At 40.6% G+C, this 15860-nt stretch overlaps 1 protein-coding gene across 20 annotated transcripts in view; it reads right to left on the reverse strand.

The window, feature by feature from the left end:
* LOC108939922 (discs large homolog 1-like protein) overlaps nucleotides 1–15860 on the reverse strand; it is a 160886-nt gene that overhangs the window by 64933 nt on the left and 80093 nt on the right. For 2 of the 20 annotated variants that reach the window (XM_018761664.2, XM_029249499.1), the window contains exon 1: nucleotides 10420–11350. The exons of 16 other annotated variants lie outside the window; for them this stretch is intronic. In XM_018761664.2, coding sequence (XP_018617180.1) covers nucleotides 10420–10626 — 207 coding nt within the window. In that variant the 5' untranslated portion in view covers nucleotides 10627–11350. Of the gene's footprint in view, nucleotides 1–10419; nucleotides 11353–15860 lie in introns of those variants that run through there. 2 more of the 20 variants (XM_029249497.1, XM_018761672.2) reach the window with 2 other exon arrangements.

Consider the following 15860-nt stretch of genomic DNA (forward strand, 5'->3'; position numbering starts at 1 on the left):
TAAGCTGGGGGCTGTTCTTTTTTGGCAACCACTGAGCTGTTGATCAAATAACCTGACTGAGTGGGCGGTTAACTGGGCATGTTAGCTGAGAACATTCAATAATTGTACTAACGAAGCTAGCAAATCTCATTAACCGAACATGTTAAACTACTTCTGCGACATGCAACTAGTAGATCACTGTAATTGAACCTCACTTACAATATATTGACCAGTGCTGGCAATTTTTGACTTTACTGAAAGCAATTTACACACATGACCAGAAAAATATAGCAGGAAAAAGTTGGTCTTTGCACTGACAATACTAATTTCATTGTTAATTTTCTTGACAATTGGACTGTTTTAGACAACTCAAAATATATGGTCTTCTTAATACTGTATACATGGGGTTCTCAGTTTACAAACAACTGGAACCAGAAGTCTGCTCATAAATCCAACCACGACTTCACAATCAAAGTTTTATAATACAGCCATACCTTGATTTATTACAAGCCATTTTCTGTAAAAACTTCAGATAAAACAACAATGAATTTTGAAATTCACTTAAGACAGTTCATTAAGTGAATTCTGAAATTAACTAAATTCACTTTGTACATCTGGTAACCACTCATCAACACGGGGCATAAGGCAGGGAACACTGTCACTTATTGACTTAACTTTAAACAACATGTGCAACATTCACCAGTGTTTGGGCATTTTCCATTCACTTTATCATCTACTCAACAATTACAAATAATGGAGATGTACTTATTCTGGTAGGTTCCGTAAAAGTCTTGGATGTAGCTATAAAAGGCGTAAGGCTTATTAACTTTGAACGATATCAAAATTAAAAACAACTTGAAACGATAAAAATATGCAATCTCCAAAAATTTGTTTGATGCCAACCGTTGACCTAACTAAAAGCATTCCTCATCTTATTATTGATCAGACACTCTCAAACATCAGACACAAGCTGAAAACACTGTGAAAGGTAACTAAGTTAATCTGGTCCTATTGTATATGTATTCTGTCAGTGTTTAATGCCAACTAAGGGCTGGATGTAGAAATGCAGGTCACTTTCACTCGAACAACAGAGATTTGAAAAGATAGTGTCAAAAATACAATTTAAAATGAATGGAAAATCTGTATGTTTTAAAAAACATATATAATATATATAAAAAATATATACATTTGCATAGAGCTCTGAGACATGTTAATACAGGTACCACCTGCATTTCAAAGACAATCAGTTACAAAGTCTGACAATATACAGTACTGTTCAATAACTGGTCAGTATTCAACTGTGTTTGTAAACATGTTTGTAATTCTAGAGTCACCAATACAGTAAGAACTTGTGCCTTTCTACTGTTGGAACCGCAGCGAAAGTGCACTCGCAGATAAAAAAAAAGACAAACTATTTTACTCCTTTTCAGCAAATTACATTTAAAGCAATAAAACAACCCATGGGTGTGATTCTCAGCTCAGTGTCTTCATGACAACAGGCTCATAGAGGAGAGAAAAAGGCAGTTTTTACCAGCAACAAGGAAAGAAACATTGCACTCCAGAAACTCAGGCAACAAAACAAATTCAAAACAACAAACAGAAATATTTTTGATCAACATAATAAGTTTCCAGTACAAATTCTCATATATCCAAAGCAGAGCGCTTATAGCAACAGGAAAGAATGGCCGGTTGTTTTACTAGCACAATGTCCTGTTGCACAGCAGGGGGTATCACGTACAGCACACGAGCGCAGATTGGAAAAATACCATAACCAAACATGACAACATTAGCTCTCGTGTACTGAATCTGTAAGACATGCACATTCATTCTTTACTTATTCAAGGCATAAGACTATAACTCGATCTGCAAAAATCCGAGTTACAGAAAAACTTAAGTAAATTCAGAGTACATTTATATTCAAGTTTTAAAAAGTACAATGCACTGTTTAAAATACACTAACAGATCTCCTTGCATCCCCTCATCTCTGGAAATTACAGGTGAATTTCTCATGAAATTCCTATGACCACTTTTTTGAGAAGAGATGCATATCCTGGGGAGTTACATTTCAAAGGCAGAAGAATATGAAAACTAGCACCCAATACATGGTGCAGTGGAGAAACGCAGTACTTTACAAAAATTCCTTGCACTCTCCTCACCGCATACAGAATGGAGCTCTGGGTGGACTGTAACAATGATGCACACTGATAACACAGGAATCAAGGCCTGGAATACTTCTTCCTAGGAGTGAAAGGGTGTTACTTCTAAAGGAGTATCATGTTGTGTGTGTATCCTAATACATATGTATCATATGATTCATTGACCATGCTAATACCCAAGAGTGTTTGTTACATCCCTGAGAAAGGAGACTATACCATTGCAGATATACTTTACAAGGTGACAACAGCCTTGAATTTCTGAATGGGCTCATCTAAAAGGGATGCTTTCTCAAGACCAAACTCCCAGCAACATAAGTGTTATAAAATTTAGACAGGGTTAAATATGTGCATACACCCCAATACCTGTAATACAATGACATGAGAAATCTGCTTTTGACAAAACGTATATTCACTGTTTATTTAATAAATAATAATTTTAAAAAAACCTCAACATTTATCACAAGAGAAAAATTGGCCAGGAATACAAATTGGTGGATTAAAAAACAGATCCTACCAGTTTGTACCTTCTGCACCTTCTATTGGACACACTTGTGAATTGCAGCTCTGTGAACACACTATCGTCAGCAACTCATCTCAGACTAAAAAGGGTGGATGTGACTTCACAGGTGTCCAGACAGTTTATAACCAGCCATAAGAACATTGTTACCTCAGAAAAATAGCTCACACACAAAGTTTAAAAGGGAAGAACAACACTGCCCACATCACTGCCTGGTATGAGAACTGCAAGGTCTCTGATTGCAAGTCCCTACAACAGATAGGGAACATTGCAGGAAGGACCATCAGTGTCCCTCTCCCCTCCACACATGACACGTACCACATACAGTGCACTTCCAAAGCCATCAGCATCACATTTGACTCCACCCACCACAGCCCATCCCTCTTTGTCACCCTGCTGTCTGAAAGGAGATTCCAAAGTATCCGGACCTCCTCCTCTAGACCGTGCAACAGCTTCTTCCCTCACGCTGCGAGAATCCTCAAAAGCAGAAACCCCTAGACCATCTATATCCAAATCTCCAGACACAGCTGATTGGCTTTTTTTTTTTTTTTTTTTAAAAATAAAAAAAAAAAAAGCCAAACTCAAAATAGTTAACTTATTACTGCTTCTGTAGCTAGTGCCCTGTGTCTCTAGTCTTCAGTTTCTAATGTTTAATTGTTCTAGTTTACAGTTAAATTATATGTCCCGTATCGCCTTTTGGTATTTGTTATATCTATCTTTTTATGTAAATCTTCTTATAGCATTGTGTACATTGCCTGTGTATATTATACATTGTGTATGTTGTTGCCAGACTCCGGCCTGTGCACTGCACTTTCTTGTCTTGTTTCTGCATTCCTCTCTTGTATTTAGCTTTTTTTTTTTTTTCTTTTACAAAGTGCACCGTATTTTTTGTGTGGCATGGAGGTTCAAAGAGAAACAGAATTTCATTCTCCTGTATGTATAACTCACCTCTAGGCAGAATGACAAAAGTTCACTTTGACACAAAGTAAACAAACATAAATTGCCTTGGAGAAAGGTGTCAGCTAAAGAAAAATAATGAGAATGTCCTATTTCTTGATATGTCAAACTGATAAAGAGTGAAAATAATTTAGACTAATTATGGATGACGGTAGACATCTTTAATTACATTAGTTATAATATCTATGTATAGCCTGTGTGAAAGAGTGAAATGTAACCGTGGTTACCCGGGCACACACTCACCGAAGAGACTCTCGAGGCTGCGGCCACATACCCCACTTACAATAATGGCATCCTGTGAGGAGGCATGTAACACTGCAGAGTTACTGAGGGGCAGTAGTAACTGCATTCCACAAGGAGTTGGCAGCCTGCCTACTAAATTTGGTAGTGCCCGAGGAGTTTATGCCATATGCAGTGTAAGGCCTCCTTTCTGAACTGTGCAGGCAATGATCCCAGCAGGCCTGGGATGAGCATCCATGTCTCTGGGGAGTAGAATAGCAGGGATGTCTGGGTGCCACTGCCAATCACACACACATCTGTGTGTGTGTGTGTGTGTGTGTGTGTGTGTGGTAGGAGAACTCTGAGCACAACATGGGCCAATATTTTTGAAAGAAATAGTAAAGATGTTTCAGACCATTGTGGTACATTTACATTTATTTAGCTGATGCTTTTCTTCAAAGCAACTTAAAAAGTTACGCTGTCTACAGTGACCTACCCATTTATGCAGCAAATTATTTTTTATTGGAGCAATTCAAGGAAAGCATCTTTCTCAAAAATACTACAGCCGGGGGGGTTGAACCTGTGACCTCAGAGTCCAACGGAAGCAAGCTCTAAGCACTATGCAACCTGCTACACACAGTGCATTTCCAGAAGCCCAGGAGAGCTTCTGGAAACGCTGATTTGTGCACTACCACAGCACATCTTTTGCTTTAAGTTACTATTTGAATAGAGGAGCACACCCAGAGTCTCTGGCAGAACTACAATGATATTCTGCACATCAGTGGCAACTGGCTTCGAGAGACAGCAGCCCGTGAGTATGGCTGTCCACACTGTGTGTATTGCTTGCACGGCCCGGCTGCGGCCCCCATTCCGCACGGCTGGTAGCTCCCTCTGGTCTCTCCTCCCATCTGTAGGCTCCCCATGGAAAACCAGAGAACCTCTGCCAAAGGACAAATTTTAATCCGTTCTGACCTTGCAGGGGCCAGGAGTGCAATAAATTACACAAAAACAAAGGCATCCCCCCTTTTGCCGTGGCTGCACATTGCACTAGCTCACTGGGTGTCGCATTAGAGCTGCTTCCAGTGAAAATGCATTTAGTGCTTTGCAAAACACCCTAAACTGCCAATGATTGCATATCATGCCCATAGCATGTGGGCCAAGCAATTGTGAGGTAAGGGCAAACAACAAAAAGGTGGTTAACTGCAGAAGTCTGCACACTTCAGCCTTTACTTTGATCTTAAATTTTGAGAAGCATTTTAGGAGAATTCCTTTCTTTCCATTAATGGATACTGTAAAATCAACAACTTGAGAGGATTCTTCCATTTAAGTGTCTTAATGGCAGTAAAATACACCTGTGTAGCTTTGTAGTGTAGGAACATGTGTAGGTAGTAAAGTGTTCTCCTCAACACATTCCCGTCACATCATATATCACTGAGCAGTACAGTGGCACAATGAACCCACTGTTGCTGCCTCACAGCACCAGGGCCGCTTGGGTGTAGGTTCGAATTCAGCTGAGTCCACATGTCGTTTGAACGTTCACATGGGTTTCCTCCCATAGTAACGTGGTGTTTCAGGTGGATTAGTGACACTAAATTACTCAATGTTTGCCTGCCAGTGGGTGCGTGTGGTTATCCTGCAGTGGACTAGCATCCTGCCCGGGGTGTACCCTGGTACTATCTTAGTGTGCTGTGATTCTGGGGTACACTCCTGACCGTAACAAGCGGTTAAGAAAAGTGAGTGAGTGACTGAGCGATCGGTTTATCATCTCTATCCCTTTGGGGTAACTAATTTCATTAACCATAATTAACCAACATATTTTGCATGTAAGAACACAAACCAAAGGATGTCATCTTGATCACTTCCTAAGCCAGCAGAATACTTTCAATAAAGCTAAAACCACTTCCGTGTGGAATCACATGACCGAACTGCCTTGCCCGACTACAGCAGCATGCACACAGGGCGATGCACGACAGAAGGCTGTGTCTCAGGACGATTAGATTTCTCTTCATTATTAACTGCTGCCATCAAAGGAATTAGCCAAAGCAACCCTCTGAAATGCAACAGCTAATAGTGGACTGACAGCACAGCCCTGTTCTGCCAGAGAAGAGGCTCCTTTGAGCCGCTGCCATTTGTTAACTACACATCCTTTAACTGCCACAAATCACCCCTGAAACAAAGGCTATGTTCTTGTAGGAAAAATGTGTACTGCAGTAGCTCGCGTCATGCCTACCATAAAACACAGCACCACTGAAACAGACTGAGTGACAGAAAGTACAAGTATTACACACAATACAGCTACTTTCAGAGACATGTATCATTATCATATAGCAGGCAGGGAAAGCCAGCAACCTGCTCCGAGAAACAATGTGCAAATTAGTGTTTTCACCACTCCTTTTTAACTATTCATTAAACAGCAATGTGAAAGGGTACCACTCCTGAACACTGTAGACTGATGCCATCTGCAAAGAGCAGTAATGACAGCTTTAAGGACGTTACACACCTTTCCTCATTACTGCTGCTGTGAAAAGGCCAGTTCAGGTCTCTAGATCACTCACACCTGTGGCTGGTCTCACTGTCTGCGATCTCGTTTCCTCCCCAAGTTCCAGCTGTACAACAAAAACATGCCAAGAGAGATCAGAACTGTGTCATGATGGTGGGGGGACCATCTCTCCTAACTTCGCCTGCAAGACAAAAGTATGAACTTTTACGGTTTGCTTAACGTTAGAGCACAAATTAAATTGGTGGCTAACATTACACTGTAGAATATTTCTGAGATCAAAGGTAAAGGTTGCTGCCATGAATAAATAAAGATTAAGATACAAGTTCCAGTTTGAGCTCATTAAAAACAGATTCTGGAATAAATGGTTGTTCTTTAAGACCACATACACATCTAGCAGCTAAAGCATATGATTTTCAAAGACATGAGAAGGTGCACATCCTATTCACCAATTCACAAATGTTATAAACACCATTAAGTGGAACATCCAGAATGAGTGCTTACTTAAAATACTGCAGGTTCTCCCCTCTCAGGGGGTAAAACATACTATGTTACATCACCCTTAGGTTGCAGGATTACAGAAATATCAACAAACATTGCCCCCACATTACAGTTATCCCCCTCCCTCCCTTCTCACACTAATGTCAGCCAGCAGTCACCTTCAACACAGACCTGAACCTGGGCAGCTCATCCTGGGTTGAAAATACCACTGGGTTCATTAGGCTCTTAGTTATTATTTATTTAGTTATTTATTCATTGAGGAGACATTCCAAAGCAACTTAAAATACCAGACTTGTATTCTAAGCTACTTGCAACTGACCCTGCTGTAAGTCACTTGGGAGAAATGTAGGATACGTTCCATGTTCAAGAGTAGTACTGCAGGAGGTGGGATTTGAACCTGGGTCCTTACAAGGGAGCAGATCTAAGCCCTAGGCTACCTACTGCCACACTTTCAAACTGAATCACAGACCTTACATTGTTACTCAATTTCCCCAATTTATAGTTAGTTATGTATTCACTGACAAATTAACATGTTCAAGTACCATGCTTGCAGGTGAACAGCAGCACCCCTGCTGGGACTTAAATCTGCCTAAAATGCTGTTAATTCATAATCTGCCTCATTTTTCAAAATGACAGAGATAACATTACCCTTTTAGCTGAGTTACACAGGTATTACTGATCTGAACTCTGAAATGTTGTCAACATAGAGTCTCCTGCAAAGGCCTATTAAATTGCATGAAATGCTTTATGAAAAAAGTAGTTTCCTCTTTCAGCTGGAACTTCACTAACAGGGTAAAGTACAGGGAAAACCAGCTGTGCTCTCCACTCCGAACCACATTGTCATTTCCTTCAAAAGACACAGGTATACTGTCATGATCACCATTCATCATTTAACAACACAGCCTACTTTACAGACAAATAATTCATTCTAAGCCATACAATTCTGTGCCAGTCTTAAATATGTAGTAATATCTCAGAATGTAACCAGTGATAAGAGATAAATGAAACACATGGACCCATATTCAAATTAAATTTTAAAAATGGGACTCCCACACCTGATTCTACAAAAAATGCCCTCAATGTAACCAGTCATTAAAACCAAGTCAGCAAATGCAGACATCTCACCCAAGTTCTCTGGATTTACTGAATTTTAATGCTTCAAATCCTGATCTTCTGGCTCAAGGAAGATAAAATGTCAAATCATTTTTATAGTCATACAGCTAGTTTTTTTTTTTTTTTAGTGTATCGAGCACTGGAGAGAAACTTGACTGCAATGTCAGGCTGTATGTGCTCTTAGCTTCATGAAAGTATATGATTAAATACTACACAGAGCTGTAGATTAATTAAAAACGATTTAAAGTTTTGGTTTTCTCGTGAATAAAAAGACTGTATTAAAGCCTTTTCGAAATGCGTAAGTCCTCCACAGTGCCCACATCCCATTGTCTAGCCTGGATCGGAATAGCTGCAACACTCACATAGTATGTATAGTACCTACACTATTGCAAGTGATGGCCTTTTATTGCTGTTTTGTGCTTCCACAGTACTGAATGGGGGGACAAAAAGAAGTCTGATGTTCTGTAATTAACAGCAGCTTTGTAGTACATTTTAAAAACATTTAGCATTAAAAGAAATTAACAAGTGCTTTAATATACTGTACATGAGGATGCAACAGTGAATCCATTAACTGTTACACCACTTTCTCATTAGTGAACATGATATTACAGTGTAGCACAGCATAAGGAGAGAGGTCTGCAAGCTTAGCCACAGACCAAAATAACAGCTTTCAATTCACCGTCAATTAACTAATTGTTATCTTCTACACTGCAGCAATCATTTAAAAATAATGACTGTAAATTAAATACAGAAAGGCTAGTCGTTGACATTAATTTAACAGCATTAAGAACATATGAGCCACAGCACCCATTTAACACAGTAACTCAATGCAGAGAAGCAGATGTAAATATTACCAAACAGGAGCTACAAAGAAACTCATTCAAATGAGCCTAACATTTTTTGGAATATTACTCATGAAACAAAAAGACAGCGCTTGGTGCTTTACTGCTTTCTCCAAAGTTCACAACTCTCCCTAGGGTGTGTTCTCAGATACCTGTGCCCACATGTACACTCCCTCCACACTTCAGTGTCCTTTTGTCTCCTTTACCAACTATATGGATTAATAAACTAACCCTGCCATTGCAGAGCATCTTTCTTTCAATGAAAATACTACATATAGAACACAGGAGGCGATACAAACTGCTCCAAAAACAGAAACACTGACGCACAGACCCAGAATATGCTGAACTGACATCTGCCTAAAACAGATGCATATCAACTATATTCTCGACAAAAATTCATCTGTCACCTTCTATAAAGGCAAAATGATATCACAGTGAATTGAAGCTGGACACCTGAAACGGCAGCAGCGGTGGCTAACGTGACGTTGAAATACCAGGAAAAAAAAAAAAACACGCCAATGTAACATAGAAAGTAAATTAAATAGTAGCTGTGAAGCATTTATTCACTAAGCGAGTACCACGTTCTGTTGCCTCCCAGAGCCACTGAAGAGCACAACGTCTACACACTCCACACCTTTCCCACAGCGTATGCCTCTCAGTGGCCACTTTACACCTTCTGGACTTCCACTTCTCATTCTTGTACCACAACTTGCACTATGTATGACAGATTTATCCAGCTGGGAAAAACTGTGTGTGTGTAGAGGTTCGTACAGATAAATGTTACTTGAGCATTTTCTAATATTGCAAAACATGTAGAACATTGACTAACACAACTAACATGAATACTTAAGAACTAAAAATTATAGCCTACATGAATGCCACAGGACTGGAGTCACCTTGCATTCACGGTAACACTTCTAGGCTTTAAGTATATATACTAATTTAAAACTAAAAGAAAAAATTACACTCAGGTACTGTATATAGTATGCCCTACTGCATGACAGTAGTAATTTTGTATACATTGCTTTGGCAAAGAAACAACATAGCATTGATCATAAAAGAAAAGTGACTTGTTTAAACACTGATCATTAATTAATGTGTAATGTATTGAGAAGAAGCTTGAACAAGATCAACTCAATTTCATTTCCAGGTTTTAAATGTAAATTCATATTTCCATTTCAGAATTAAAAAGCAAATTAGACAAGGGGTTGTGACAATAACTTACAGTATAATTGATGCAGTACAGCAAGTAAAAAAACCAAACAAGATGATCAAACAGCAAAAAAAAAAAAAAAAAAATCTATAATAAAAAAAAAAAAGTACACTTTACAAAAAAGGGTGATGAAATCTAAAGGCAGAGGGACCACTTTTTTCCATTTAATTCCAAAAAGCCAATAAAGGTCTTTGGCTTTCAGTATTAGAATGTCCTTCCTAATTTATCATTTATTCCAAACACACACACAAAAAAAAAAAAAAAAAAAAAAAAAAAAAAAACCACTTGCTAAATGAATGTTCTCTCGGAAATATAGACATAGGTCTGCTTGTATACAGACACACATGCACTCCAAGACAAAGCAGCAGAACTTGAGCCCTCTCAGCAAGGAGAGTCTGGGTTCGAGTCGGGGTGAAAGGAGTTACCTGGCTGGCTCCTGCTGTGATGCAGTCAGCAAAGGCCCCACCACGTATGAAGAAGGCAAGGAACTGCTGCCAGCGGGAAGGCGCCTCTTCAGCTGAGTCCCGTTTGGCCCACTGCCGAGGCCTGGGCCCTGACATACTGTGCCCCTGGGTCGAGTGGCCCCGACTGCCCCTGGGGTAAATTGCACCATTGCCAAAGATGTAATTCATCTCCCAGTCCACAGGAGGATGGCAGGGCAGTCAAGACAGGTTTGGGGGGCCCGCTGTGAAGAGAGGATGTGGGCAAGGTCTCGCTGCCAAATTTCACAGCTCAAGAGACCAGGGACACAATTCAGACCCTGAGGATAAAAAAAATCCATCCAGCTAACAGCACTCTGCGGCCGCTCCCCTTTTATTTCTCCTCAGAAAGGAGGACGATCCAGCGCTGTCACCTTGTCGAATGTCAGCGCAAAAAGGTGGACCATGACAAGTAACGGCTCCTTGGTTACAGCAAACAGCAGCCTTCTTGCCTTGGCAGAGGATGCTTTCCTGGGATCAACGATCGCTTCCTTTGTCAGAGAGACTGGGGGGGGAGGGAATCCAACAGACGCAAACCAAGGAACACAGGAAGCAGGAAGTGCATTTAATTACAAGAAAGCACAGAGTGCACATCGAACCAGCAAGATCCCTGGGGAGCCTTCTCACAGAGATGACCAAGACTCAGTTGCCTCTGCTTCGTTCAGGCTGAAGATCACCACATATTAAATACAAATGCTTTCTGCTGAGGTGGACAGTCGCTGTGGTTTACTCCTTATCCAGGCGCCCTGGAATGCAGGTCATTCGACCAGCACCAGCCAAACAGGAAGCTTCTGCAAACCATGGACCTTCCTCCTCTTGGCACAGGGTGGACGAACAGAAATCTAAGCCTGGTGGGAGGTGATACGACCACAGGCGACAAGCCTCACAATTACACAAGTCTGGAGCCTAATCCTGGAAAGCTGGCTGAGGAACCCATCTGTTGGAAGACTGGCAAATATTTAAAAAAAAAAAAAAAAACAGCGCCAGGAGGACAGAACAATTGGCACATCATGCAGCTACCCAGGGTGCCAGGACTGGAAAAGACGTGTAGTTTTCTCCAAAATGGAAAAAAGACATTCTTCTCTTTTCTGGATATTTTTTCTTCAAGCAAAGGCTCCGAGATGCTGTAGTGCTGCCATCTCCCACACACAGACCATCAGGAATGTAAAAGAGGCTGTACCACTTCAGGCAGCAAAAACAAAAAGGAAAACGGGAACAGGAAAAAAATAGCAGTAGGAAGAAGTGAAACGCCTGTGACCGACTCTCTTTCGGCTCCCCTGCCAGTGATCTCTGTACATAGCGTTCTCCACAAAATCCCCCAACCCCACCCTGCCTTCCAGAATGAAAGCTGCCCAAAGGTGTGCCACAGGTGTCAAATAAGGTAGAAGACGCCACCAAAGAGCCGTGTGCCGCTTTCCCCTGGGAGCAAATCCATGGCAACTGGCCTCACATCACCTAATAAGAAAAAAAAAAAAAAAAAAAACCACGAATCCCCACCCGACTCCTGCCCGGCTGCCTGTCTGCCATCTAAATATACTCTGCAGGTTCGGAAGGAAAACCCAGCGACTGTGTCTGCCTCGTCACTGTACTCTGTGCTCACATCACCCTACCTGAAATGCAGGAGAATGTACTGAATTCAGTGATATTCTCAGTAACTGTACGGTAAGTATTACTTTTATAAAAGGACATTATAAATGTTGTTATTCACAGTAAACTCTCACATGGTAGCTATAACTACAATTTAATGGCCACCTTTATTGACCAGTTATGATTTGGTAAACAAATGTGCACACAGAAACAAAACTATTACCAAGTGTTGCTGCCGTTGATATTACTGTTGTAGAACTAGAAAAATCACTGTGCTCCATAAAAGCAAATTCAGATGTGACCTTAAAAAAACTGAAGGAAATCAATAATGCATTGCCAATTAAATACAAACACGCAACATGTATATTTTATGGCGAGGCCAAGGTGGCCTTGACAGCATTTCACTGAGATTGAAAGGTGCCCAGCTGTGAGGTATGGTGCCATCACCCAGCTCTCTGACACTAACGCTTCTGCTGGGATGGCACACAATGGCCACAGAACTATGAGGAAGTTGTTTTTTCTGAATTGATATGTGCCCCATCATCATTTCTGCAGGTGACGCTTTACAGCACAGGTGCTCAATGAGGGCTGCAGTGCCTGTGGAAATTTGGAAGAATCAAAACAACTGCTGGAAAGTGCAGAAAAACAATAAAATTAAATAAAATTAAATAAAAACAAAACATCTGAAAGCAGGTGACATATTCTAGCCAGCAGCTCTCATAGGACCCAACTGCATCAGTATGACCTGACCTATCCATGCAAAAGACAACCTCAATGTTTTGTAGTAATCTGGATGTAATTTTTACCTTTGTTTTTGTGCACTGTTTCACTTTTCCTAGCCACATTTATGTCTAGACTGTTCTGATCCCTCAAAACTAAAGACCAATGTTATTCTCAACTTTAAACTGGGCGGAGTGGTTTCAGTCAATACAGATGGCCCGCGCTATGCAGCACCCTAGCATACATCACAGAGACATCGTTCCTGTTTGTGACCGTGTCTTGGTATAAAGTACTTTGCCACTGCACACGCATTACAGTCCCTCAAAGGCATGCATTTTAAGTAGAAACTAAGTTACAAAAAACTAGTGTGTTTTTTATTGGTTTATTTAAAAATTATCTATTATGACCATGACCATTTTTGAAGAAAACACTGTACTGGCATACAAAGTAGCAAATGATTCAAGTCCACTAAGCGAGAGAGAGTGAGGCTGAATTAAAGTGATAGTACAACGTGAATCTCAAATATTGGGGGGAAAATAACCCTTAACCCATCACTTTCCAAAAACAGTTAAATTTTGCATGGGATTAAAGGTATGAATCTTTCAAAATACTGTAAAACACTACTGCATGTGTTTTGTAGTGATAACTGATCGCTGTTGCCTGCTGCTGCTACTCTTCATGTACAGTATCCTAAAAAATTACCAAAATATTACATTACTAAAATGACTAAACAATAAGGATAGAAGTTTAAAATATTAGATACAAGAGTAAGATAAACATGAAGCGGTAATTTAAGCGATGTGTAAGCGGTATTTACACTTCACACATCCTTTACTGCCCCACAAAGCACCAGTTCAGTCTCTGTGCAAAAAACACAAACACACACACTAGCAAAGTGCATACAGCAAAATCCAACTTTATATTTACCTCTGGACAAATATCATTAAAAGCTGAACAACCAGGTGCTTAAGAAAAAACACCCAAATAGGTGTGAATAGCCATGCACCTGGATGTATATTTTTATTATTTATTACTCATTATGTTGGTCCATATGACATAACATTTTTCCATTGTATCTTATAGAGTAAAACCATCACTATGTTTTTTAGTTATATGCAGAACTTGTTTGTTCCACATCAGTACCATATACCAGGGATCCCCTGTACAGAAGACGATATATTGATCTAGTTCACACACACATTCAAAAAGTACTGCTATACTTTACATACATTTCTGCTCCATGTAATAATGTACAGTACTCACTCACTAAATAATAACTGGATCGCAAGGGCTATACTCATAGCACGTAGCAGACAGCATTAATACCAAACTGCATAATGCAGCATACAGTTAAACTGAAGTGCCCTTAAGTACAAACATGGCTGCATTATTTATTAGACAAGCCACTTCTGGCACCTGTCAATGGTGTGTCTTCTCTGGAAAAACAAAGGTTTCCAAGTCAAGGCATTAAAGTCAGATTAACACTAAGCAGGAGCGTACATTACTGGTAAAGCCTGTTTAAGGTTCAGACAACATGCTTGAATTCTTTGGTCCATTCCCACTCATCTGGCTCCTCGAATTTCAGATAGATAAATTTAAAAACCAAAAAAAAAAAAAAAACTATTTACTTAGGCAGAAGACATTAAAATACTGTGCAGTAACGGAGTGCTTTCAGAAGCAATATACAGTATATCACTAAAGACTTTGTGTGCTGTTCATCTTCTCAGCTGCTTCAAAACCCACAGTCCGCGATTAAAAAAATATGACCTTTGAAACGCCTTCCGTTGTCTCCATAGAGCCATTTAGCGCAGCCCATAATATTCTAAAGTTTGTACACACAGGCTTTTGTATTCTGGAGTGCATCACCCCATACTCTGTCACCTAGACAACAGAGAAGGCACCAGCACCTGCCTTTCATAATCGCAGCACCACATTGCTGCTTCAAGTTCTCGGACCCTGTCTGCACTGGGTGACTCTGGCTACTTGATCAATAGTCGAGCTGTGAGGACAAAGTGGCTGCAAATGTCCTAGTGTACTGTGGCAGTGGCTGACAGAGGGAGGGGGCAGCTGTTGGCTGCTGCCTGAGTTCAGCCATCATTAGACAGGGCTGCACTGGACAGCCTCAGATTCCTTCTTAAAGTACACACAGCCTAAATCATTGTCATTCACAGAAAAAGTCAAAGAAACAATGCTAACATCTTTGTCTTTAATAAACTGTGGTCATACAAACAATTCCTACAATGATGGCTCTACATTTCATTTCCTTATATACTTGTTTCACATGCATGTCTCCAGTGGCATCTGAAATTCCTAGTTCCCTGAAATATCAAGTGCATGACTTGGCATTGTCTTTATAGCATACATGGTTTTTAATACTGCTGTAACAGAAACTAGTTCCATATCCTCAACATAGTAAATTTAAGCACACACACTGGGATACATGAACATGATAGAAGACTACTCTGTGCACACACCCTGTCCCCATAGACAAAACTCAGAACTTACGCCCATCAGCCATGATGTACCTTTAAGCCATACCCTGCGATACTGACCCCTTCCTCCACGTCAAAACCGGGAGCAATGGAGCAGGAGCCCAGAAAATGCTAGGCATAAACACTGCTTTCTGCCAAGGAGAAGACTAACACACTTATACACAAGGTCCCTCTCAATGCCTTTCTCAATGATACGCAGGTCTCCCTGCTGCGTGTCACTGTCCCGAAGGTGGTGGGATTACCGCCATGCACGTAGCATTGCAGCACTTGGGTCCAAGGACCGATTCGTGTAACAGCCAGCTGTCTGCTGTGCTGTGCCAAGGATGCTCGGCCCTGCTTCTTGCAAACACAGGAGAGTGCACTTTCAGTGACAACTCAGGGCAGAGCTCAGAGGTCTACATGAGGGTATGCCACTCATTCAGCAATCAAGTTGGAAGGATTAGTTTCAATAACTGGGTAAAGGTGGTGCACTGGCTGTTATATTAATAGTTATTTTAAATCCACACAACTTCAGAAGACTACAGACAGACATGTTGTGGGCCTTGCGTCACAATGCCAGTAAACAGTCAAGCCACGTATAAAAACGTA

The sequence above is a fragment of the Scleropages formosus genome, chromosome 2 (assembly GCF_900964775.1).
Source record: "Scleropages formosus chromosome 2, fSclFor1.1, whole genome shotgun sequence".
In the NCBI taxonomy this organism is placed as follows: Eukaryota; Metazoa; Chordata; class Actinopteri; order Osteoglossiformes; family Osteoglossidae; genus Scleropages; species Scleropages formosus.